This window comes from Carlito syrichta, unplaced genomic scaffold (assembly GCF_000164805.1).
Source record: "Carlito syrichta isolate Samal-C Ts95f unplaced genomic scaffold, Tarsius_syrichta-2.0.1 Scaffold254036, whole genome shotgun sequence".
NCBI lineage: Eukaryota > Metazoa > Chordata > Mammalia > Primates > Tarsiidae > Carlito > Carlito syrichta.
The window spans coordinates 595,923-621,718 of NW_007198132.1; the positions used below are offsets into that span (position 1 = coordinate 595,923).

The window sequence follows — 25,796 nt, forward strand, 5'->3', positions numbered from 1 at the left end:
CACTCCAGTCTGGGCGACAGAGTGAGACTTGTGGATCCTTCCAGCCATGTTGAAGACCTTAGAAACAAGGTAGTCTTGCCTCAAACTAGTCTAAAAACCTAAATAGAGAGATGCTACCCAAAATCAGATTACAGAGCTGAAGTAGTAAGCTTTGAAGAGTGCCATATGACATGGACAAGCCAAAGTTTATGATTTTTTTTTTGAGTTGAAGTCTCACTCTGTTACCCAGACTGGAGTGCAGTGCCTGCTCCCAGCCACCGCAGCCTTGACCTGCTGGGCTCCGGCGATCCTTCCGCCTCAGCCTTCAAATAGCTGGAACTACAGGCGCGTGCTACCACGCCCGGCTGATTTTGATTTATTGTAGAGATGAGGTCTCGCCAAGTTGCCCAGGTGGGTCTCAAACCCACGGTCTCGGGCAGTCCACTCACCTCAGCCTCCCAAAGGCGTGAGATTACAGGCTGAACCACCGAGCCTGGCTAAAGTTTATGATTTTTAAGCCCTTTCAGGTTCCAACCACAAAGTAAAATAATAATAAAACCCATTACCAAAAGACAAGTCTGAATTTTCAAGGAACATTAATAAAAATGCTAATCTGAGCGTTAGAATTGCTACTTGGGGATCTCCACTGGAAATTGTCTTTACTGTCTTTGAAACATAACAGGAGTGAAGCTTTGTGCCTCTGTGGAGAACAGAGAACAGAGGCCCTTTCATAAGCTTTGAGCAAGCTGCTCTGATGCCGATTTTATAAACAAGAAACATTTCAGCCACGAATCTATCTTGTGAGATTGAGCTGAAAACTCATCTAATTCAAACATATGGGCTTGCCCCAGAGGTGTGAAATCTTTCAGATAAGGGTAGAATGAATGTTCTAAATTGTTAAAGGCTGGCCTTGAGAGCAAGGAGCACAGCTTTTGTCCTGAAGAAGCTCATAGATAAACTTTTGCCCAGGTGTCCGACTTCACTGGAAATCTGATTTAAGCATTGCAAAAAGTATACCCATTTAGAAAATTTTGCCTGTCCTCCATTTTGTTTCAGGATGGTAAATTGAGCCATAAATCAAGCTTAAATTGAATCCCTAAAACTTTTGGTATTGTCAAAAAATTAATCAGCTCTATAGAAGTGATGATATGACAAACATGAAATATTGAGTTGAAAAAGAGGCATTCCCTTTGTATTGATGATGTTGACGTCTTTGGAAATAGTTTTGTTTCTCACTTAAATATGACTAAGCTCTGTGACTGTATAAGTTTTTTTAAAACAACAGTGCTATACTACAGGATGTGTATGTACTACTGCTCAGAAATAGGAAATGATGTTGAGAGACAGTCTTTGGACTCAAAAAGGTCTGGATTTGAATCCCAGCTCTGTCTCATGTAGCTACATGTTACCTCAATTTTCTCATCTGCAAAGTGAAGCTGATAATAGCTGCTCCATAGACTGTTATGGTGATTAAATTAAAGAATATATGGGTGAGGTACCTGGCTCATAGTACATGCTCAGTAAAACGGTTGCTGTTATTAAGATATAGTTCTTGTGTCTCACTCACTGGCATAATCTTACCAGTGAGGAAACAAATTAAGGACTTACCAAGCTAACTGAGGAAATGAGAACTTAAAGAATTCACTCTTGACTTTCTTCTTTAGTGCCTCATATGTAAGTCTTGTCTGTCTACTAGATTCAAATGAAGCCCATAAAGACAGATATTGCATTTTCTCCTTCTTTCCTATACCCCACAGTGACCAACACAGTACTAGACAACTAACAGATATTCAGGAAATGCTTGCTGGCATAACCTTACTTAGCAACATCTTATATCTGTGTATATTCCTTTTAGGAGAATAAGCTTATGCCTTGCCATATAGGAATCTGAAAATTTCCCTATAACTTATTTTCTAATATAACCACAGAGGAATTTCACCATCTTCAAATCATGTTGCTTTCCAACTGGTTGCTAGGCTCATCTTTAGCCCTTTTATTATTTACTAATTTGTAAATATCATTAACATGCCAACTGGGATTGAAATAACTTTCTTTGTTTTAATTATATTTTTTTTATTTTAAAATTGTGGGGTACAGTTAGGGGTTAGATATACAAATGTTCATTGTGCCAGTACCCTTGTAAATAACTTTCTTGTCTCTATTTTTTTTTTTTTTTTTGAGTTGGAGTCTCACTCTGTTGCCCAGTAGCACTCTCACGGTCACCCCAGTGTCAACCTGCTGGGCTCCAGCGATACTTCACCTCAGCCTTCCAAGTAGCCGGAACTATAGGCTTGCACTACGATGCCCGGCTAATTTTTGATTTATTGTAAAGACAAGGTCTCGCCAAGTTGCCCAGGCTTGTCTCGAACCCGCAGGCTCAGGCAATCTACTTGCCTCGGCCTCCCAAAGTTCTGGGATTACAGGTTGAACCTCCGAGTTCGGCCTTGTCTCTATTTTTAAATGAAAATATTAATTTTCTGATATCACTTAGATTAGCTAGAGGTCTTTTATAACCTTTTTACTTGAACTTAACCTTTTTACTGACCAATTTTTCAGTAGCTTTATGTTGAGCAAGTCTAATGAAGACCTCCTATAATTTATGCATTTTTTTCCCCAAGCTCTGTTGATGTCCTAATATTTGATTACTATTTTGGGGAAAACTTTAAAATGCATTACTTCTTTGAAATTCTTAAAGGTCTGAGTATATAACAATATTAAGTACAGACTGAGGAACAGATAGGACTTTACATACGACATAAATTTATAATAATTAGGTTTTGAGTCTTTGAGGAGTAGGAACATGGATGATCCAGAGAGTACATATTACTAATAATGGCATAAATTTGTATGGAGCTTTAAATTTGTCTTTATTTCTACAAGGATACTTCTGATCTGTGAGGTATATAAAATACTATAGCAGTTCTTTATCTGTGAGGGAATGAGGCCCACAGCAGGCAGTTGGGTGACTTTCGTGAAGTCATAGTGGCAGAGCTGGGATAAGAAGCTAGATTTTCTTTGTCTTAGTTTTTTCAGACCTTGCTGAGAATTGTAGCTCAAAAGTACAATCCCAGCCATCAGCTGTTTTCTACTCTGTAACACAGTTGATTATTCTACATTCCACGTGAAAATATTTCCCATTTGACTCCGACAATGCTCTTTCTGTTTCCCTCCCAGTTTGAACGCCATGACCCTGTGGATGGGAGAATTACTGAGAGGCAGTTTGGTGGCATGCTGCTGGCCTACAGTGGAGTGCAGTCCAAGAAGCTGACTGCCATGCAGAAGCAGCTCAAGAAGCACTTCAAAGAGGGAAAGGTAGGTAGCTTAGACTGGAGGCGGAAAATAAACCATGGAAACATGATTATTGCAGAGGTTCTAACATAATGACCAGAGTGTGTCACAAACTAAGCATTACAACTAGTTCATCTCTGCTACCTGAGGTCCAAAGGGAGAAAAGAAATGAGCAGCAGGTAAGGAAGAGGAGAGCATCCAGAATAATCTCATGTTTCTTGTTCAGGCAAAGGATGGCACCTTGGTCTGAGATTGAGAATATTAAAGGAGAGACTGGTTTAGATGGGAAGATAAAGAGTTCCATTGTGGACATCTTGAATTTAAGATGTCTGTTGACTATCCAAGTAGAGGTGATCGGCAGGCAGCTGGACCCCAGTGGTCTGAGATAAATTTTAGAATCACCACACACTTTTAGAGTTAAAACCATGATAATGAATGAGATTGCCCAAGGAGGGTATTATGCAGAAAAGAACTGTGAGCCAAAGATAGAATCCACTGGAACACTAACATTTAAGCAGTTTAAGAAAAATCTAGATGAATTGGTTAGAGAAATACCTAGAGAGAGTGGTCAAATCAAAGCCATGGAAGTAGCAGGTTCAAGAAGTGAGAGATCTACAGTGTCACATGTAACAGAGAGGGCCCAGTAAGATAAAGATATTATCCACTGATTTTGGTGAAATGACAACAATTGATGACCTTTGAGAGAGCTGTTTCACTGGAGTGGTCCAGTTGGAAAGCATATTAGATGAAAATCACGGAAGTAGAGGAAGAGAAGAGAGGCAGAAGAGGTGGAAGAAGGAAGAAGAGGCTCTGGACAGAGGGACATTATGCATGCCAGTCTCTGAGGCAGTATTTTAGTCTGCTTGCACTGCTACAACCAAGTACCACAGACTGAGTAGCTTTAACAAGAGAAATGTATTTTCTCACAGTTCTAGACATCTATGATCAAGGTGTCAGGCTGTTTGGTTTCTGAGAGCTCTCTTCCTGCCTTGCAGATAGGCACTTTTTCAATGTGCCCTCCTCAGGTGTATGCACATGAAGAGAGTAAAAGCTTTTTGGTATTTCTTTTTTTTTTTTTTTTTTTGAGTTGGAGTCTCACACTGTCACCCAGACCGGAATGCAATGGCCGCTCCCGGCCACTACAGCCTCGACCTGCTGTGCTCCGGCGATCCTTCCGCCTCAGCCTTCCAAGTAGCTGGAACTACAGGTGTGCGCTACCACGCCCGGCTAATTTTTGATTTGTTGTAGAGATGAGGTCTCGTCAAGTTGCCCAGGCGGGTCTCGAACCTGCGGACTCAGGCAGTCCATTTACCTCCCCTCTCAAAGTGCTGGGATTACAGGCTGAGCCACCACGCCCGGCCTGGTATTTCTTTTAAGAACACTAATCCTTAGCTAGACGTGGTGGTGTGCATCTGTAGTTCCTGGGAGGCTGAGGTGGAAGGATCACGTGAGCACAACAGGCCGAGGTTGTGGTGGCTATGAGCTTGCCACTGCACTCCAGCCTGGGCAACAAGAGTGAGGCTCCAACTCAAAAAAAAAAAAACCACTAATCTTATCAGATTACAACCCCTACCCTTGTGACCCAACAATTTAACCCTGTTTCTGCTAAGGCCCCATACAGCACCACAGGGGACTGTTGCTTCAACACATGAATGAAAGGGGGGCACAAATATTCAGTCCATAACAGGCAGAAAAGACAAACCTGGCATATGTGAAGAACTGAAAGGGGACTAGTGGTTAGAGCATACCAAGCAAGAAGGAGAATAGCCTGAGATGAGCTCAGAGAGGGAGATGAGGACCAGAACATGCAGGACCTTGTAGGGATGAAGGGAGTTTGGAGTTTATTCACAGTTCACTGGGAAGCTATTAAGGAGTTGTGAGCAATGAAATGACATTGGTTGTATGTACACTTAAAGAGATGACCCTGGATGTCTTATGAAAAAATAGTTTGGGAAAAAAGCAAGCATAGAGGCAAAAAGACTGATAATAAGGCTATTAGAGAATTTAGGAAGAGATGACTTAGAGTTTTTTGAGCAGCATTGAGATGGATTTGTGGTAACACTAATCAACACTGCTCTCTGACACCCTTCAGCACTAGCTGCCCTGGAGCAGGAAAACGGCAAATGGTAAAACTGAGCCGGCATCTGGAGATGAGACCAACAAACTGAAGCAGAGACCCGTTAAGAAGTCAGGCTTCCAGGCACAGCGTCTCATACCTGTAATCCCATTTTGGGAGGCCAAGGCTTGAGCCCAGGAGTTTTAAAGGCTCAGTACTGAAAATAAGAAATAGGCTTGCCAGTGTTTGTCCTAGTTTTCTTAATTAGTCTATGCAAGAAATCTTGCATGAATAGCATTGCCCTGAGTTAGTAGAAAGCCCTTCTTGTCTCAGATGTTGAAAAGTTGAAAGGACCTCTGAACCAGACCTTGGGCTGCAAATGAGGGCAGGCTGGGCTTTGAGAGAAAGTGTCAGCTTCTCTGAACTCAGTCCACCGTTTTCACACAGCAGGTATCTCTTGGCTGTTGGGAAAATTCATCATTAATGAAAAGTGACAGAGAAAAATATTTCTCTCCCAGAGAACACTTTTACACTACTATCCAGTATCCAGCTCATATCTGTTGGAAATTATAATTTCAAAAATTGATTTCATGCCAAGCACAGTGGTCATGCCTATTGTCCTAGCACTTTGAGAGACTGTGGCAGGAGGATAGCTTGAGGCCAGGAGTCTGAGACCAGCCTGGGCCACATAGTAAGATTCCATTTCTACTAAAAATTTAAAAATTAAAAAAAAATTAATTACAAATATATCGGTGGATTTTTTAGCCCCTATGCTGGAAGTATATAGTGTTTGCATTCAGAAACACTCCTTCATTTTGACTAGACTTTAGAGGTTGGTCTTTCACAGTTTTCTGGATGGCACAAAAAAGGAAAAGAAAAAATTGATCCAGACATTGATTTGACCTTAAATTGATTGCCTATCATGATAGGCAAATTAATATTTCATTATTAATTTATATTTAAAGCAATGAATTTGATGTTGGAGATGTCTTCTTTGAAGGAATAGAGTATTTTACTTTGGTAGGAGTTAATTTGGAACTAGAATACCTTGCAAAAGAGATCTGAAGTGAAAGGACAAATTTTGTCAGATGATGAAAATTGAAGATACTAAATTACTTCTGGACCAGAGTTTCCAGCTTGCTTTAGCAACAAGATTAAGATTGATTGTCCTTTCGTGTTGATTAAATAGTTTGTGAACATGCAATTAACTAAAATGAGAGTTATTGAAGGCCCTTTGCTCCTAAGGTTACCAGTCCATCTCCCTAGGACCATTTCCCATTAAAGGGGAATCACCATCTGCTTTTCCATTGCTTCTTTTATCCTACTTTGAATTTGTTTACATGAAAATGTAAATTTCATTTGGCTCACATTAATCAGTTTTTGTGTGGGGTTCTGTACAACGTATCAAACCAGACCTAAAGGATTGACGGTCCTAGTGGTGGTATTAAATTTTTGCATATACTTATTGTCTATGCAATGCTTCTCAGCCATTTTTCCCTTTCTGTCTTTCTAACAGCCTTGTTAGATATTGTGCCTTTGAGAATACAGAGACAGAAAGAGAAGTTAATGACCACTCAGAGTCTGATCTAAAATCCAAGGCCTCCTATTCCACATCTTGTCTTTTTTATACCAAAGTCCTGTTTCTAACTATACTCTTCCTCTAAAGCAGTGCTTTTCTACAATAGGATCACTTAGGGAATTTTTAAGAAATATGGTTGTAGAGGCCCTCTTCAAACCAATTAAATCAGAAGGGTGGGTTCATGTGTCATCAGTGTTTCTTTTTTTTTTCTTTTCTTTTCTTTTTTTGCCCTCTGGATGAGAATTTCCGGAAGTGTTTCTTAAAGGCTTCTCACATGATTCTATGTGCAGCTAAGCTTGTGAGCCACTGCTCTGGAGTGTCTGTTCCATCAGTGTCTCTAGCTGTTTTATTCCCGAGTAAAGCTTGAAGAATTGGGGAACCTGTCATGCCTGGGAAGAATTCGTCTGTTGATGCTCTGACAACCACCATGTTTTTGTTTAACAAATAATTTACTGACACTTCATAAATATAATTCACAGTGATGATCCGCTATGTTTATGAGTAAGAAATTTATTGATACAGGAATATAATTGAAAATCACAGTTTAATTCAGTGGCAGGTATTTCTATGTGCAAGACACTAAGCCAGGTGCTATGACAGATATCACCCCCTATCCTTAAGAACTATTAATATATATATATAGTTAATAGTCTGTAATAGTCCAGTAAAAGAAAAATAATGTATGCCAAGAACTATATAATTTCCCATTCACGTTTATACTCAGTATTTATTGAGCACCTCCTCTGTGCCAAGTACTTTTCCTCTTTTTTTTTTGAGTTGGAGTCTCACTCCATCACCCAGGTTAGAGCGCATTGGCATGCTCACAGCCACCCCAGCATCAACCTGCTAGACTCAGGCGTTCCTTCTGCCTCAGCCTTCCAAGTAGCTGGGACTATAGGTACACACTACCATGCCCGCCTAATTTTTTGATTTATTGTAGAGACGAGGTCTTGCCAAGTTGCCCAGGCTGTTCTCGAACCCATGGGCTCAGGCAATTTCCTCATCTTGGCCTCCCAAAGTGCTGGGATTACGGACTTGAGCTGCCACACCGGGCCACCAAGTACTCTTCTAAATATTGGGAATGCAGAGTGAGCAAAACATTTTCTGCCTCCTAGAACTTAACATTCCTAGTAGAAGGAGACAGATTTTGAACAAATAAATATAAAGCAAGGCAACTTATTTAGCTTTGAGCTTCTTGAGAGTGACACCTTACTCGTCCTTGCATGTCCTCTGTATAATGAGTAAATGAGTAGGTAATTGCATATCAAATGCAATGATCAGGCCAGGTGCAGTGGCTCATGCCTATAATCTCAGTATTTTGGGAAGCCAAAGCAGGAGGATTGCGTGAGCCCAGGAGTTCGAGATCAGTCTAGGCAACATAGCGAGACCTCATCTCTACAACAAAAAAGAAAAATTTTTTTTTTAAATTAGCGAGGTGTGGTGGCACATGCCTGTAGTCCCAGCTACTCAGGAGGCTAAGATGAAAAGATCACCTGAGCCCAGGAGGTAAAAGCTGTGGTGAGCCATGATCATCCCACTGCACTATAGCCTGGGCAGCAGAGTGAGACTCCAACTCAAAAAAAGAAAAAAGAAATGAAATGATCAATTTGTTGAGTACTCTATTAAAGGCGTGAGATCTTTTTGGAACACTAAGAAGGATTAGAGAAGGATTAGAGCCAAGAAAGAGTAAGATTTCTTGGAGGAAGTACAGTTTGAACTTGGCCTTAAGGACTTTGACAAGCAGAGATTATAAAGACATGTGCTTTTGCTGTTTCCTGTATATTATATGAGCACTTCTTATTCATTTATTCTTAGATATTTGAGAGTTGAACCACATTAGTCATCTGTTGAATGTCAGAGTATAGAAACATTGCTAGTATAGTCCTTATAAAACTCATTAACTCCAATTATTAGGTGCCCACCAATGTCACTATGTAGTATATAGCACATGAAATGTATACATAAAGCTGGAAAGACTAGAACTCTACTGATGAACTTTTTTTTTAATCAATTAGCTTTGAAACCTTTACTTCCTCCAAAGGCATATGAAGCTGTGAATTACTATTAAGATACTTAGTTTCATGGGTTTTCCCTTTATTATTTTCTTGTTTTTTTCCTCCAACAATTGAGTTTCATATACCTCACCCTTTCTCATTTCCTGTCCCTCAAGATTCTACTAATGCCAGAGAAAAGAGTCTATTTCAGAATTTTTTTTTTTTTTGAGTCAGAGTCTCATTCTGTTGCCTAGGCTGGAGTACAGTGCAATGTTCACGGCCTCCACAGCCTCGACCTGCTGGGCTTAGTCTTCCAAGTAGCTGGAACTATGTGTGCACGCCACCACACCCAGCTTATTTTTTTGATTTATTGTAGAGACGAGGTCTCACCAAGTTGCCCAGGCTTGTCTCAAACCCCTGGGATCAGGCAGTCCTCTCACCTCGGCCTCCCAAAATACAGGGATTACAGGCTTGAGCCACCACACCCAGCTGTTTCAGGACTTAATAGGTTAAATTCATTACCACTAGTTCTGTAGTAATGAGCCCACTAGTTTACTAAGGACTTCTACCTGCCACTTGCTAAGTGCCTTCTACCCTAGACATGTTACATATCTTCTCCGCTACTCTCACAACAATCCAACTTGGTATATAGAAGTCTCATTTTTCAGCCAGGCTCGGTGGCTCAGCCTGTAATCCCGTGCTTTGGAAGGCTGAAGTGAGTGGATTGCCTGAGCCTGTGGGTTGGAGACCCGCCTGGACAACTTGGCGAGACCTCATCTCTACAATAAATCAAAATCAGCCAGGCGTGGTAGCACATGCCTGTAATTCTGGCTACTCGGAAGGCTTATGCGGAAGGATCGCCGGAGCCCACCAGGTCGAGGCTGTGGTGGCCGGGAGTGGCCACTGCACTCCAGTCTGGGCGACAGAGTGAGACTCCAACTCAAAAAAAAAAAAAAAAAAGTCTTATTTTTCAGATGAATGATAGTAGTCTTCTGAGTTTAGTTGTTTGCCTGAGATCATACACTGTATTAAGAGGTGGCATCTGAATTCAAAGCCTGGACTATCTTATTCTAGAGTCCATACTCTTTCTAATTATCCTGTTTCTTTTCCTTTTTCTCCATAGTTTGAATAAGCATAACATTTTGAGGATACAAGAAACCAGTGTTGCCAGGCTCTAGTGTTAGGTTCTTAGGAAGATAGCTAGAAAGGTGAGTTATAGAAACAGATTGTAGAGGACCTTAAGCCCTTGGGGATTTACCCACTTGACAGTGGGAAATCACTGGGATAAACATAGGAGGTATGAAAATATGAGGAAACTGGTAATCCAGAAAGAGTAAAATCTTGTAGAAATGTAAATAATGGAAATGATGTAATTCCCCTGCTACCAGGCAGCAGTTGAAGAGAAGTTTGAGGTTTACAGTAGGAAGATGCTTTATTAGAGCAGGACAAGCATGGTAATACCCCTGAAAGTACCAATAAATTGATAAGGAGACTAGAGGAGAAAGAATTACTTAGTAACATTTCAAACTGTGTTCATATATTACCTAATACCAAAAATATTAATTAAAAAAATGTTTTAAACTAAGCAGGAGATTGAGCCAGAGTCTAGATTGATAAGATTAGTGAGAGTTATGGAATATAAGGAAGAAGAAAGGAGACTGTTCTATCTTTTCAGGGGCCATAGAGGGAACATGGGCAATTGTATTGGTTCCTAGCAGATGGATTTGCTGTGACTGATTAAAAGACAGAGCAAGGGAACCATCTATTACAGTGTGCTTGCACTCATCCGTGGGCTCTCAGCACTGGATATCTGATTTCTAGATAACTCCAGAGGAAGCCAAATTTTTCTTTTCTATTCTGCTTTTTTTTTTGAAACTACTTTATTGAGGTATAATGTAAATACCGTAAAGGTCACTCATTTTAACTGTACAGTTCATTGATTTGTAGTGAATTTACAGTTATACAGTCATCACTGCCATCCAGTTTTAGAACATTTGTATCACCCCCAAAAGATCCCTCATACTGGTTTTCAGTCCTAATTTCTGCCCTAGCCCCAGGCAATCATAAATCAGCTTTGTGTCTCTGTTGCCTTTTCTGAACATTTCATATAAATGCAATCACATTATAATATAATCTTTTGTGTTTGACTTCTTTTATTTAGCATAATGTTTTTAAGGCTTGTTCATGTATGTGCTTATATTAATAGTTTATTTCTTTTTATTGTAGAATAGCAAATAGTATTTCATTATTTGAATATACTGTGTTTTGTATATCCGTTCACCAGTTGATGGACATTTAGATTGTTTCCTTTTTGGAGTTATTGTGGATAAAGCTGCTATGAATATTTGCGTGCAAGTCCTTATATGGGCCTATGTTTTCATTTCTCTAGAAAACTCTTACAAATGAAATGACTGGGTTGTATGGTAAATTTGTGTTTAACCTTTTGAGAAACTACCAAACTGTTTTCCAAAGTAGCTGAACCATTTTACAATTCCACATAAATGTATGAGGGTTCCAGTTTCTCTACATCCTTGTCAATGCTTGACTTTTTTATTGTAGTTATTCTAATTGGTGTATAGTGGTATATCATCATAGTTTTAATTTGCATTTCCCTAATGACTAACATTGTTTCTTGTACTTAATAGCCATTCATATATCTTGTTTGGCAAAATGTCTAATCTTTTTCTTTTTCTTTTCTTTTTTTTTTTTTTTTTGAGTTGGAGTCTCACTCCATCGCCCAGGCTGGAGTGCAGTGGCACACTCACAGCCACCGCAGCCTCAACATGCTGAGCTCAGGCGATCCTTCTGCCTCAGCCTTCCAAGTAGCTGGAACTACAGGCACACACCACCACACCTGGCTAATTTTTTAATTTATTGTAGAGATGGGGACTCACCAAGTTGCTCAGGCTGGTCTTGAACCCATGGGCTCAGGCAATCCTCTTACCTTGACCTCCCAAAGTGCTGGGATTATAGCCATGAGCTACTGCGCCTGGCCTTTATGATTTTCACTGTTTTTTTTTTTCCAGCATGTGTTTTGTTTAGTTTCTCAGTATTTTGAAACATAGTTTTTAAGTTCTGGTGAGGCCTAACTTGCTAGTTTTTTCTTTATGAATTCTGCTTTGGGGTTCATCTAAGAACTCTTGCCTCACTCAAAGTTATGAAGATTTTTGCCTATATTTTCTTTTTTTTTTAATGTGTATTTTTAATCAGGGTCTTACTCTGTTACCCATACTGGCCTACAATGGCTTGATCATGGCTCACCACAGCCTCGACCTCCTGGGCTCTGGCAATCCTTCTACCTCAGCCTCCCAAATAGCTGACACATTAGGCATGCACCACCACACTTGGCTAATTTTTTTATGTTTTGTAAAGACGAGGTCTCATTGTGTTGCCCAGGCAGGTCTGAAACTCCTGGCCTCAAGTGATCCTCCTGCCTCAGCCTCCCAGAGCATTGGGATTACAGGCATGAGCCATCACACCTGGCCCTGTATTTTCTTCTGAAAGTCTTATTGGCTGCTTTTAGTTTTGAAAGACAATTCCTTTTGCTTGCTTAACAACTTTCTAATGTTAAATTCATTTTTAACAACCTAAAGAAGTGTCCCTATCCTCCACAAACTACTATCAATCTTTATTTTAGTCACCTAGAACCCAGTTTTATATATGTTCATCTTTCCAAAGATAAATAACCAGTTTGTTGAACAGTTGATCACAGGATAACTGTTCAACCTTCCCCCTACAGTATGTCAAAATCCCTTTAACGCAAAATCTAAGAGAAAGATTGTTCCTTTTGACCACTCTGTCTGCAGCTCAAGTCCCTGCCAATAGACTGTGCATAAACTATAGCCTTCTGCTCTAAACAGCTCAACTTGCAATAAGCATGTCCTTTCACTTTCCACTTTACCAGCCACAAAGCTCAGGTTATAGTCTTGCTCTAGCTTTATTCTAATAGTCCTCTAGATTTTTTACTAAAGTAGTTACGAAGAAATAAGAATTTTGTGACTAACATAATCTTTTCTTTAAGGAGGTCTGTCTAAATTATAAGTGCCATAAAACCAAGGCCTTTGTCCAAGGCCTTTCCCTTACTGAGCTTAGCATAGAGCTGAGTGATTAGTGCTTAATAAACATTTTTTTATATCTATGTGATAAAGGTAAAGTGTTATGTATTTAGATTTAATAGTTCCATAATGTGATTTGTACTCTACTGTTTTGCTAAACCATCAAATGAGTAGCCAATTCGTAAAGATTGTTCCCCCTCGCTGTGCTCAAATAATTCTCAGCATAAGCACACTGGTCTTAAACTATAGTGTTTAATGTTTCACAGTGTTTGGAGGTTTTCTATCAGAGTAAGAAACATTTTCTCTGCCATGCCTTTTCTGTTTTAGGAATTTTTAAGTTATGAATAATCTTTCAGCCTCAAAAACTCTTTCAATAACTCAGCCCCATGACTATCCACCCCCTTCAGGAATCCATATCTTAATAACAAAAGTAAAAAAGTTTTACCATGGTGTGTGTATATGTGTGTGTTAAAATACACATAGCAGGGCAACCCCCTCAGGTCCCCTCTCACTGTGGGAGCTTTTCTGTTCTCTCAATAAATCCTGCTTTCAAAATAAATAAATAAATAAACATAGCAGGCCAGGCTCTGTGGCTCATGCCTATAATCCCAGCACTTTGGGAGGCTGAAGTGAGGGGACTGTGTGAGCCCACGGGTTTGAGACCAGCCCGGGCAACTTGGCAAGACCTCGTCTCTACAATAAATCAAAAAATTAGCCGGGCGTGGTGACAGTGCCTGTAGTTCCAGCTACATGGAAGCCTGAGGCAAAAGGATCACCTGAGCCCAGCAGATCAAGGCTGTGGTGACTGTGAGCTACTGCACTCCAGCCTAGGCGACAGAGTGAGACTCCAACTCAAAAAATAAAACAATAAAAATAAAATATACATAACATACAATTTATAATTTTAAACATTTTTAAATTGAGTGGCATTAAGTACATTACATTGTTGTGCAGCCATCCAGTAAGGATTTCTTATAGAGGAGAATCCCACTGGATTAGAAGTACAGGTACTATAACATGACTGCTTGTCGATAGATACATTGATACCCTCTTCCTTTCCCCTCCATCAAAAGGCATGTAAAGATGGAAACAACCCGACTGTCCATTAATGGATGAATGGTCAAACAGAATGTGGTTTATATGTACAGTAGAATATTACTCAGCCTTTAAAAGGAATCCTAACTCTGGATACTCTAAGTGAAGGCCAAGAGAATGACTTCAAATTAGAGGAAAAGTGTATAATATAGGCCTTCCAGTTCACTGCCAAAAATTATGGCACTTGGTACATAGTAGGTACTTGACAAATGTTTTAATGGAAGCTTAAGTACAGATGCCAAGGCAGGAGGATTGCTTGAGACCAGAAGTGTGAGAGCAGCTGAGGCAACATAGTGAGACCCTGTTCCTACCAAAAAAAAAAGTTAGGTACAGATGCACCACTGTTCATAATTGCCAAAAACTGGAAATAGCACAAATAGAATGAATAAATAAAGTGTGGCATATTCACATACTGGATTACTTTAAAGCAATACAAATGAATGAACTACAGATATATACAAACATGAACAAATCTTAGATGCCATATATAACAGAATTCCTACTGCATGATTCCATTTATACAGTTCAAAAATAGACAAAAATTAAACTACTATTTCTATTTAAGGGTGCACAAAGGATACCTGGTCCACTACCAAGGAGAAAGAGGGCCAGCTAGAAGCCCAAATTTCACCTGCATGCAGCATACTTTTGTAGGCAACCCTCACCTGAACCCCACAACTCTTAAGTAAATAAATAAGAAATAAAGCCCCTATAAGTCAAAATAGTGATTATTCTCATTGAGGGTGGTACTGGGGTTTGGGCTTATGATTGAAAAGAGATATGTTGAAGGGAATGGGAGGAAGCTTCTGGAATGCTTGATAAGTCTGTTCCTTGACCTGAATGGAGGTTTTATGGGTGCTCATTTTTGCAAGTTTGTTAAGTTGTATATTTACATTTAATGCACCTTTCTATATGGTCATTATATTCCATTATAAATTTGAAGTTCTGTAATTCTAAGGGGAAAAAGTGTAAAAGAGTATGTGGTATAATGATACAAACAGTATTTTAGCTGTCAGTTTTACTGATGAGATGAGAAAGATACATTGACCCAGTTTGGAGAGTACCAGGAAGAACTATAGATTATCTGTATTAAGATTTCCTTATGGCCAGGCACAGTGGCTCACTCCTATAATCCCAGCACTTTGGAAGGCCAAGGCGAGAGAATTGCCTGATCCCAAGGGTTCGAAACCAGCCTGGGCAACTTGGTAAGACCTCATCTCTACAATAAAATCAAGAAAAATTAGCTGGGCGTGGTGGCACACGAAACATAAGGATCACCTGAACCCAGCAGGTCGAGGCTACGGTGGCCGTGAGCGTGCCACCGCACCCCAACCTGATCGATGGAATGTGACTCCAACTCAGGAAAAAAAAAAAGATTTCCATATTACTAAGTTCCTGATGTGGGTTCCTGGGCTCTGGAGTTGGAGGAAGTGGAAATAGGAGAAGGAGCAGCTCTAAGTAGAAGCCAGTGAATATCTACAATCCATTAAGGACCTGATGCTTCATTAAAAGGTATTAACATTCATGTCTAGGATATTTCCCAGAGTTTTCACTTCTTAGAAACTATTCATTTCCATCACGGCATGATGTGTGAGAAGTGGAGAAAAAGCAAACAGGACTGTATCTTCCTCACTATAAAGGAATTCCCAGTAGCCCCGATTTATACAAGCACTTCCTCTTAATCTGTCATAGAAATTAGAATTAGAAGTCAGCAAATCTTTGAGCAGCTTTTGAAAAGAATTTCTTCATTCACAGAATTTCATCAGATTAAAGTTAAGTAGCGATTTGCTTTGTTAGTAGCTTTTAAATTGAGATAAAGAACAACTTCCCCGTTGCTTGGGTTTTGCTAAATACTGAAACCCCTCCCCTGTATATCACTGACTTTGGTGATTCTTTAGTTAGCTGAAGCCTCAAAAAGCTTAGCTGGCCTGTGAGCAGACTATTGAAATGGAAGCCCTAACTCTGATCTTACTTTTTTTCTTGAGTTGGAGTCTCACTCTGTCGCCCAGACTGGAGTGCAGTGGCCGCTTCCAGCCACCGCAGCCTTGACCTGCTGGGCTCTGGCGATCCTTCCGCCTCAGCCTTCCGAGTAGCCGGAATTACAGGCGCGCGCTACCACACCTGGCTAATTTTTTGATTTATTGTAGAGATGAGGTCTCGCTGCCCAGGTGGGTCTCGAACCCATGGGCTCAGGCAATCTACTCACCTCAGCCTCCCAAAGGCGCAGGATTACAGGCTGAGCCACCGAACCCGTCTCTTACTTCTTAAGATGTATAATATATCGAGTAACCACGGCCCATTTAGGAAGTGTCATAATACGTAGTGTGACTAATTGGAGAGCACACTTAGAAATATTTTTATTAAAGGTATTTGACTGTCATTGTAAGCAACTTTGTCAGATTTTGCATGTGAGAGGGAAGCAATTAGCCAGTTTGCCTTTCTTAGGGTAAGTTCTGTTCCCCTACTGTAAACAAATGTGACATTTCTTGACTAATTTATTCAGTTTCTTTTCCAGACAGACATGAGTAAGCAGACATTTCTGACCTGAAGACATGAATAGTCTTCAACATATTGTGCTGCTTTTTGTTGCAGGTCCCGCCTTACCTTACTGTCTCTCTTCTTTCAGGGTCTGACATTCCAGGAAGTAGAGAATTTCTTTACTTTCCTAAAGAATATTAATGATGTGGACACTGCCTTGAGCTTTTACCATATGGCTGGAGCATCTCTTGACAAAGGTAATTAAGCTCATAAGTGGTTTTTTGAAGGTATAAACATTGTAATCTGTTAAGTGACTGTCCCTTCTTAACAATAAAATGTAAGTTTTTCTTGGCATTTTTTTTGTTTTGATTTATTGACATTGTCTAGGCTTTGCATTTCACCCTGAGATACCAAGCTCAGCAATATATTTTCTTGTGCTAAAGGCTGTAGTTGGGGCAAGTGCCCATCTTTAAATGATTAGCCTTGGAAATAGGCCTCTAAGCTGAGGCATAGTGCATGAAACTGCAGAATTTCCCTTATCTGAACCGGAGTCATTACATATATAATGTGAAGCTAAAGTCAGTATGCATTTTAATTGATGTCTTTGATGAAAAGGAATGGTTTGATTTATTTATTATATTAAAGATTTTTAGACTCCATCACCCAGACTGGAGTGCAGTGGCCGCTCTCGGCCACCACAGCCTCCACCTGCTGGGCTCCAGCGATCCTTCTGCCTCAGCCTTCCGAGTAGCCGGAATTACAGGCACGCACTACCACGCCCGGCTGATTTTTGATTTATTGTAGAGATAAGGTCTCGCCAAGTTGCCGAGGTGGGTCTCAAACCCGCGGACTCAGGCAATCCACTCACCTCAGCCTCCCAAAGGTACAGTTTTACAGGCTGAGCCACCGAGCCTGGCTAAAGATTTTTTTAAAAGATAATATTGTGACTCTGATAATGGGACCCTGTTGGCTTACTTCATCTAAATTCAGTTACAGTTTGTACTGGCAATATGAGAGAGCAGAGGAATTGAAAGTCAATTTTGGCCAGGCTCAGTGGCTCAGCCTATAATCCCAGTGCTTTGGGAGGCCAAGGCGAATGGATTGCCTGAGCCTGCGGGTTCGAGACCCGCGTGGGCAACTTGGCGAGCCCTCATCTCTACAATAAATCAAAAATTAGCTGGGCGTGGTAGCATGCGCCTGTAGTTCCGGCTACTTGGAAGGCTGAGGCGGAAGGATCGCCAGAGCCCAGCAGGGTGAGGCTGTGCTGACCAGAGCATGCCACCGCACTCCAGTCTGGGTGACAGAGTGAAACTCCACTCAAAACAAAAAAAAAGAAAGCACAACTTTTTCCTCAACATTGTATTATAAAATTTTTTAAACATTCAGAACAGTTGAAATAATTATTTAAATAATATCCGTATATCAAGCTTAACTTTTGCTATATATGCTTGATCATATATTTATGATATTTTCATCTAAGTAATCATCAATCTTATTTTTGATGCATTCAAAGTAAGTTACAGTGTAAATTTACTTCACTCCTAAATACTTCAGTGTGAACTTTTTTTTTTTTTTTTTTGAGTTGGAGTCTCACTCTGTCGCCCAGACTGGAGTGCGGTGGCCGCTCCCGGTCACCACAGCCTCATCCTGCTGGGCTCCGGCGATCCTTCCACCTCAGCCTTTCAAGTAGCCAGAATTACAGGCATGCGCTACCACGCCCGGCTGATTTTTTTGATTTATTGTAGAGATGAGGTCTCGCTGCCCAGGCGGGTCTCGAACCCGCGGGCTCAGGCAATCCACTCACCTCAGCCTCCCAAAGGTGCGGGATTACAGGCTGAGCCACCGAGCCCGGCTTCAGTGTGAATATTAACTAAAGTTCAGTATTTGTTTAAAGTTCCCTCATGCCCTTTCATAGTTTTCTGCCCCCACTCAGCAAGAGGCAACCTTTATTCTATATATTTTCCACCATAGTTAATTTTGTTTGTTCTAGAACTTCATACAAATGGAATTATACAATATACACTACTTCTAAGGTTTCTCTCAGCAAAATGTTTTTGAGACCCATCTGTATTGTGTGTGGCAGTAATTTAATCCTTTCTAATGATGACTAGTAATCCATTGTATGAATACAGCACAGTTTGTAAGGTCTTCTGTTGATGGAAACCTTGGTAATTTCCAATTATGGCTATTCAGTAAAGCTGCTATGAATGTTCTTGTGCAACTCTTTTAAATACTTATGTTTTCATTTCTCTTGGATATATACCTAGGACTAGAATTATTAGGTCCAGGGGAAGACGAATATTTAGTTCACAAAAAACTGTCATACCCTTTTTCACAATGTATTTTTTTGCACTCCCACCAACAGTGTACAACTACAGTTCAAGTTGTTTCATGTTTTTGTCCACAGTAGAGTAATTCTTCTTTAATTTTAGTGTTTGATGAGTGTATAAAGTCATCTCGCTGTAGTTTTAATTTGTATTTCCCCAATGACTTCTGCTACAGAACAGCTTTTTTGTTTTTGTCAGTCAGATAACTCTGGTGAAGTGGCTGTTCAGATCTTTTGCCCATTATACTAGGCTGCTTGTCTGTTTATTACGGAATTATAGGATGTATTCCAGATACAAGTTCTTCATCAGATATATAGCTTGTGAATATTTTTTCTAGGCTGTGGCTTGCCGATTTACTTTCTTGGTGTCTTTTGATGAGCAGAAGTTTTCTTGTTTTGATGGAGTGTTATCAGATTTTTATATTTTTGGTTATTGTTTGCTGAGCCTTGTCTAATAAACTTGTATCTACCACCAAACTGAAGATATTCCATATTTTCTCCTAGAAGCTTTAGTGTTTTTACTCTTATAATTGCATACTACATGATTCATCCTGAATTAATTTCCATATATGATATGAAGTAGAGGTTAAGATTTATTTTTTTCACATGGATATCCTGTTGTACTAGCACTATTTGTTGAAAAGGTACTGCATTGTTTTGTGTTGCCATCTTTGTCAAAGACAATTGACCTTTTAAATGGATTTCTGAACTCTCTATTCTATTACTTCATCTAAGTGTCTATCCTTACACTCATGCCCACTGTCTTGATTACTATAGCTTATAGAAGGTTTTGACATATAAGCTGTTGTAAACGCTGTCAACTAGTTTCTTCTTTTTCAAGACTGCTTTTGGTGTTCTAGGTCTTTTGTATTTCCACACACATTTTAGAATCATCTTGTCACTTTCTATGCAATAAAGGAATTAGATCAATTTGGGAGGATTGACATTTAGTAATATCGCATCTTCTCATTTATGAGCAAAATATATCTTTATTCTTTTAGGTCTCATTTTCTCTGAGCATGGTTTTATAGTTTTAAGCATACAGGTCTTACACATATATTTGCTTAAATTTATTCCTAAAAGTTTTATGTTCCCGCGCTTTGGGAGGCTGAGGTGAGTGGATTGCCAGAGCCCATGGGTTTGAGACCCGCCTGGGCAACTTGGCCAGACCTCATCTCTACAGTAAATCAAAAAATTAGCCGGGCATGGTAGCATGCGCCTGTAGTTCCAGATACTTGGAAGGCTGAAGCGGAAGGATCACTGGAGCCCAGCAGGTCAAGGCTGCGGTGACCGGGAGTGTGCCACTGCACTACAGTCTGGGCGACAGAGTGAAACTCCAACTCAAAAGAAAAAAAGTTTTATGTTTTTTGATGCCATTATAAGTAGAATTGCTTTTATTTTTCCAATTGTTTGCTGCTAGTATTAAAATATAATCAATTGTTGTATATTGATCTTATATTCTGCAAACGTGCTAAATTTGCTTTTTTCTAGTTGATTTGTAGATTCCTTAGGTTTTCCTATGTAATTAAACATGTCATCTGCTGCAATATTTCTTTTATATTTATTCCTTTTTTTCTTGTCTTATTGCACTTGCTTATACCACCAGTATAATGTTGAATAGAAGTGACAATGTAAAATCCCTGACTTCTTGAACTTTGGAGAAAAGTATTCGCTATTTCACCATTAAGTTGGATATTAGATTTGATTTTTTTAATAGATGTCTGTTGTCAGATTAAGACAATTATTTTCTTTTTCTAATTTGAAAAGGGTTTTTATTATCAGTAGCTCTTACTTTTTATAAATATCTTATCCATATATATTGAAATGACTATATGGTTTTTCTCCTTTATTCTCTTAATATGGAAGATTGCATTGATTATCTCTTACAGTCCTGAAGTAAACTCAACTTTGTCATGATGTATTAGGCTTTTTATATATTGCTAGATTTGATTTCCTAACATTTTGTTAAATATTGACAAATATTAGTCTGTAATTTTTTTTGTAATGTCTTTTCAGTTTCTGTGCCAGAATATACTATCCTCATAAAATGAGTTAGAGAGTTTTTTGTCCTCTATTTTTAGAAAGAGTTTATGTAAGATTGGTATTGTTCTTTCTGAATTATTTGATAGAATTCACCAGTAAAACTGTCTGGGCCTCGGGTTTTCTTTGTGAAAAAGTGTGGATAATTTAATTTTGTAAACAAATCTATAGGTATTCAGAGTTTGTGTTTTATTTTGCATATGAATCTTATGTTATATTTTTTAGGAATTCCTCATTTCACCTAAGTTATTGAATTTATTGACATAAAGTTGTTTATAATATTCCACTGTCAGCCGGGCTCGGTGGCTCAGCCCGTAATCCCGCGCCTTTGGGAGGCTGAGGTGGGTGGATTGCCTGAGCCCGTGGGTTCGAGACCCGCCTGGGCAACGAGACCTCATCTCTACAATAAATCAAAAAATCAGCTGGGTGTGGTAGCGCATGCCTGTAATTCCGGCTACTCGGAAGGCTGAGGCGGAAGGATCGCCAGAGCCCAGCAGGCGAGGCTGCAGTGGCCGGGAGCGGCCACTGCACTCCAGTCTGGGCGACAGAGTGAGACTCCAACTCAAAAAAAAATATTCTACTGTCAGCTTTTTGATGTCTTTTAAATCTGAAATCCTTTTACTCCTACCATTAGTGAATTATGTCTTCTCTCCCACTTTCTCTTTTTAATTTCTTATTCAGTCTACCTAGGGGTTTAACATTTTAGTTAATCTTTTCAAAGAACTAATATTTGACTTTGTTAATTTTCTCTATGGTTTGTTGTGCTGATTTCTGCTCATATCTTTGTTATTTCCTTCCTTCCACTTATTTTCAGTTTATATTACTTCTTTTTTTTTGAGTTGGAGTCTCACTCTGTCACCCAGACTAGAGTGCAGTGGCATGCTCCCGGCCACCACAGCCTCGACCTCCTGGACTCCGGCGATCCTTCCGCCTCAGCCTTCCAAGTAGCTGGAATTACAGGCAGGCGCTACCATGCCAGGCTTGTTTTTGATTTATTGTAGAGATGAGGTCTCACCAAGTTGCCCAGGTGGGGCTCGAACCCACGGGCTCAGGCAATCCACTCACCTCAGCCTCCCAAAGTGCTAGGATTATAGGCTGAGCCACCGAACCCGGCCTATATTACTTTTTTGCTTTGCTTTGTTTTTCCTAAGTTTAATAAGATGAAACCTTACCTTTCTTTTCTGAGATAAGTTTTTGAAGCTATAAATTTCCCTCTAAACACTACTTTATCTATATCCCACAAATTTTGATGTTATATTTTTATTATCACCCTGTTTGAAATATTTTCTGATTTTCCTTGTGATTTCTTAGGTGGAGACTTATGGATTATTTAAAAGTATGTTGTTTAACTGCCAGATATTTCTGTTACCTTCTAGATACATCCTTTTTATTTCTAATTTAGTTCCATTGTGGTCAGAGAACATACTCTATAAAAAATTTCAATTCTTTGTATTGAGACTTGCTTTAAGATCTAGTATATAGTTGGTTTTTTGATGAATGCTTAATATTCATTTAAAAAGAATGTATTCAGTAGTTTTGGGTATAGCATTCTAAAAATGTCAATTAGGTCAAGAGGTTTGATAGTGTTACTCAGGTCTTCTCTGTTTTTACTGACTTTTTATGAATATAACCTCAAGATCTTATTCCCTTCATAATTAAACAAAATATGACACTTAGAACTGGATCACTTGGCCCTTTCTGTTCTTATCTCCTCCTTCAGAATGCTTGCATTTCATTCTTTCTTTCTTTCTCTTTTTTTTTTTTTTTTTTTTTTGATTTGGAGTCACACTCTGTCACCCAGGCTGGAGTGCAGTGGCAAGCTCACAGCCACCTCATCCTTCACCTGCTGGGCTCAGCCAATCCTTCCACCTCAGCCTTCCAAGTAAGCTGGAACTACAAGTGTGTGCCACCATGACCGTCTAACTTTTTGGCTTATTGTAGAGACAAGGGCTCGCCAAGTTGCCCAGGTTGGTCTCGAACCTGTGGGCTCAGGCAGTTTTCTTGCCTCTGCTACCTAAAATGCTGGGATTACAGGTGTGAGCCAACGTGCCCAGCTGCTTGCATCGCTTAATAACCAGCTTTCTCTTAGATCTGCAGTTGGACTCAGCACACATAAGCCTCAGCACAATCTCCTTTGTAGTTTTTTTTGTTTGGGGGGGTTTTTTTGAGCCACACTCTCACTCTGTTGCCCAGGCTGGAGGGCAGTGGCATGTTCACGGCCACCACAGCCTCGACCTGCTGGACTCAGGTAATCCTTCTGCTTGAACCTTCCAAATAGCTGGAACTACAGGCATGTGCCACCACACCTGGCTAATTTTTTTTTTTTTTTTTTATTGTAGAGATAAGGGCTCACTATGTTGCCCAGGCTGGTCTCGAACCCGTGGGCTCAGGCAATCCTCTCACCTCAACCTACCAAAGTGCTGTGATTATAGGCGTGAGCCACCGTGCCCAGTCAGTAGTTTTTTTTTAGTAGGAGTCTCACTCTTATTGCACAGGCTGGAGTGTAGTGGCACGCTCACGGGCTACCGCAGCCTCAACCGGCTGGGCTCAGTTGATCCTTCTGCTTCAACCTTCCAAAAAACTGGAACCAGAGATGTGCACCACCACACCTGGCTACCTTTTTTTTTTACTGTAGAGATGATATCGCGCCAAGTTGCCTAGGCTGGTCTCGAACCCCTGAGCTCATGCCTGTAATCCCAGCACTTGGGAAGGCCCCAGCCTCTTCTTTGTAGTTGTAGCCTTTTTCTGGAAAATCGGCTTAATCTGTCCACCATAGCCACTTTTCTTCCTATCATGATACGCTTTTCCTGAGCATGCAGATAATCCCTGCCCTTCTTGTACTGTGTCACTGTAGGGTTGGTGCTTGCCACATTTCTTACAGAAAGTGCGGTGGGTTTAGAAATGTTCAGCATGTTTGCCAGAATGCTATCAGCACGGAAAGAAAAAAGCTTTACTGGCTTTTTTGTCTAGTGGCTCTATCAGTTAGTGGGAGAGCAGTATTAAAATCTACAAGTATGGGCCAGCTCAGTGGCTCAGCCTATAATCCCAGCACTTTGGGAGGCCAATGCGAGTGGATTTCCTGAGCCCGCGGGTTCGAGTTCAGCCTGAGCAACTTGGCGAGACCTCGTCTCTACAATAAATAAAAAATTAGCCAGGTGTGGTAGCACTCGTCTGTAGTTCTGGCTACTTGGAAGGCTGAGGCAGAATGATCACCAGAGCCCAGTAGGTCGACACTGGGATGGCCGTGAGCATGCTACTTGACTCCAGTCTGAGCAACAGAGTGAGACTCCAACTCCAAAAAAAGAAAATCTCCAAGTATGATATATGGGTTTATCTATTTTTTTCCTTTAACTGATGTCAGTATTTGCTTCATGAGCTCTGGTATTAGGTACGTATATACTTATGATTATTATGCTTTCCTGATGAATTGACCCATTCACTATTATGAAATGTTTCCCCTTTATTTTTAGTACTATGCCTTTTCTTGACATCTATTTTGCCTGATATTAATACAGTTAACCCAGTTTTCTTGTGCTAATTATTTGGAAGGTGTATATTTTTTATTCTTCAATCTATGTCTTTTTTTTTTTTTTTTTTGAGTTGGAATCTCACTGTGTCACCCAGACTGGAGTGCAGTGGCACGCTCCCGGCTACCACGATCCTTCCGCCTCAGCCTTCCGAGTAGCTGGAACTACAGGCGTGTGCTACCACGCCCGGCTAATTTTTGATTTATTGTAGAGATGGGGTCTCACCAAGTTGCCTAGGCGGGTCTCGAACCCACAGTCTCAGGCAATCCACTCATCTCAGCCTCTCAAAGGCACGGGATTACAGGCTGAGCCACCAAGCCCGGCTAATCTATGTCTTTATTTATTTATTTTTTTTTGAGTTGGAGTCTCACTCTGTTGCCCAGACTGGAGTGCAGTGGCCGCTCCCGGCCACCGCAGCCTCAACCTGCTGGGCTCCGGCGATCCTTCTGCCTCAGCCTTCCAAGTAGCCGGAATTACAGGCATGCACTACCATGCCTGGCTGATTTTTTGATTCATTGTAGAGATGAGGTCTCGTTGCCCAGGCGGGTCTCGAACCCACGGGCTCAGGCAATCCACTCACCTCAGCCTCCCAAAGGCGCGGGATTACAGGCTGAGCCACAGAGCCCGGCTTAATCTATGTCTTTAAAGTATTTCTCTTCTAGGCAGCATCTAGTTGTGTCTAGTGGTGCGGGGGTCCAGCCTCCGCTGATCAGGGCCTGAGTTGGGGGAGGGAATGAGAAAAGAAAGAGACAGAGAAACCGTGGGATTGGGAGGGTCCTCTCTCAGGTAGCTGAGAGCGAGAGAGAACCAATTTATTTTACCGCATGCCTCTCATATAGAGTAAAAATCTCAAAGGAAAAGGAAACCATAGAAGCAGGATATGTTAATGTCTGAGTTAAATCACACTAGCAGGGTAAGTATCAATGACTAAACTATGCATATCTTAACATCTATGCTAATCAAGGCAGTCACTTAGGATGAGTAGGTTCTGGGCCAGACTTGGCACAGCTTGGCTATCCATAGAAATGCAACTAAAAGGTCAGGGGAGACAAGGGAAATGTAGGCTTAGTTCCTTGAACATAGCCAAAGAACACAAGGACCTTATCAGCTTGTGCTCTTGGTTTCCTTCGTAGTGGTCTTTCAGCATTTTATACTTTAGTGGTTTCTCTAGAAATTGTAATATAGCTTTTCATGGTTTCCTTAGAGTTAATATTGTACCACTCCAAGTAAAATGTAAGAACTTTGCGATCATAGTTCCATTTACCATCACCTCATTCTTTTTGCTAGAGTTGTCCTTTACATTTCATCTTATATGTTATAATCTCTAGTACAACGTCAGGGTTTTGGCTTGCTTTCTTTCTTTTTTTTTTTTTTTTTTT

General features: G+C 40.3%; 1 protein-coding gene across 5 annotated transcripts in view; it reads left to right on the plus strand.

Annotated features, from left to right (window-relative positions):
* Positions 1 to 25,796, plus strand: part of MICU1 (mitochondrial calcium uptake 1) — a 198,374-nt gene that overhangs the window by 143,848 nt on the left and 28,730 nt on the right. For all 5 annotated transcript variants that reach the window (XM_008052026.2, XM_008052027.2, XM_021709539.1 and 2 more), the window contains 2 exons: positions 3,154 to 3,291; positions 16,673 to 16,781. In XM_008052026.2, the coding sequence (XP_008050217.1) occupies positions 3,154 to 3,291; positions 16,673 to 16,781 (247 nt within the window). The remainder of the gene's footprint in view (positions 1 to 3,153; positions 3,292 to 16,672; positions 16,782 to 25,796) is intronic.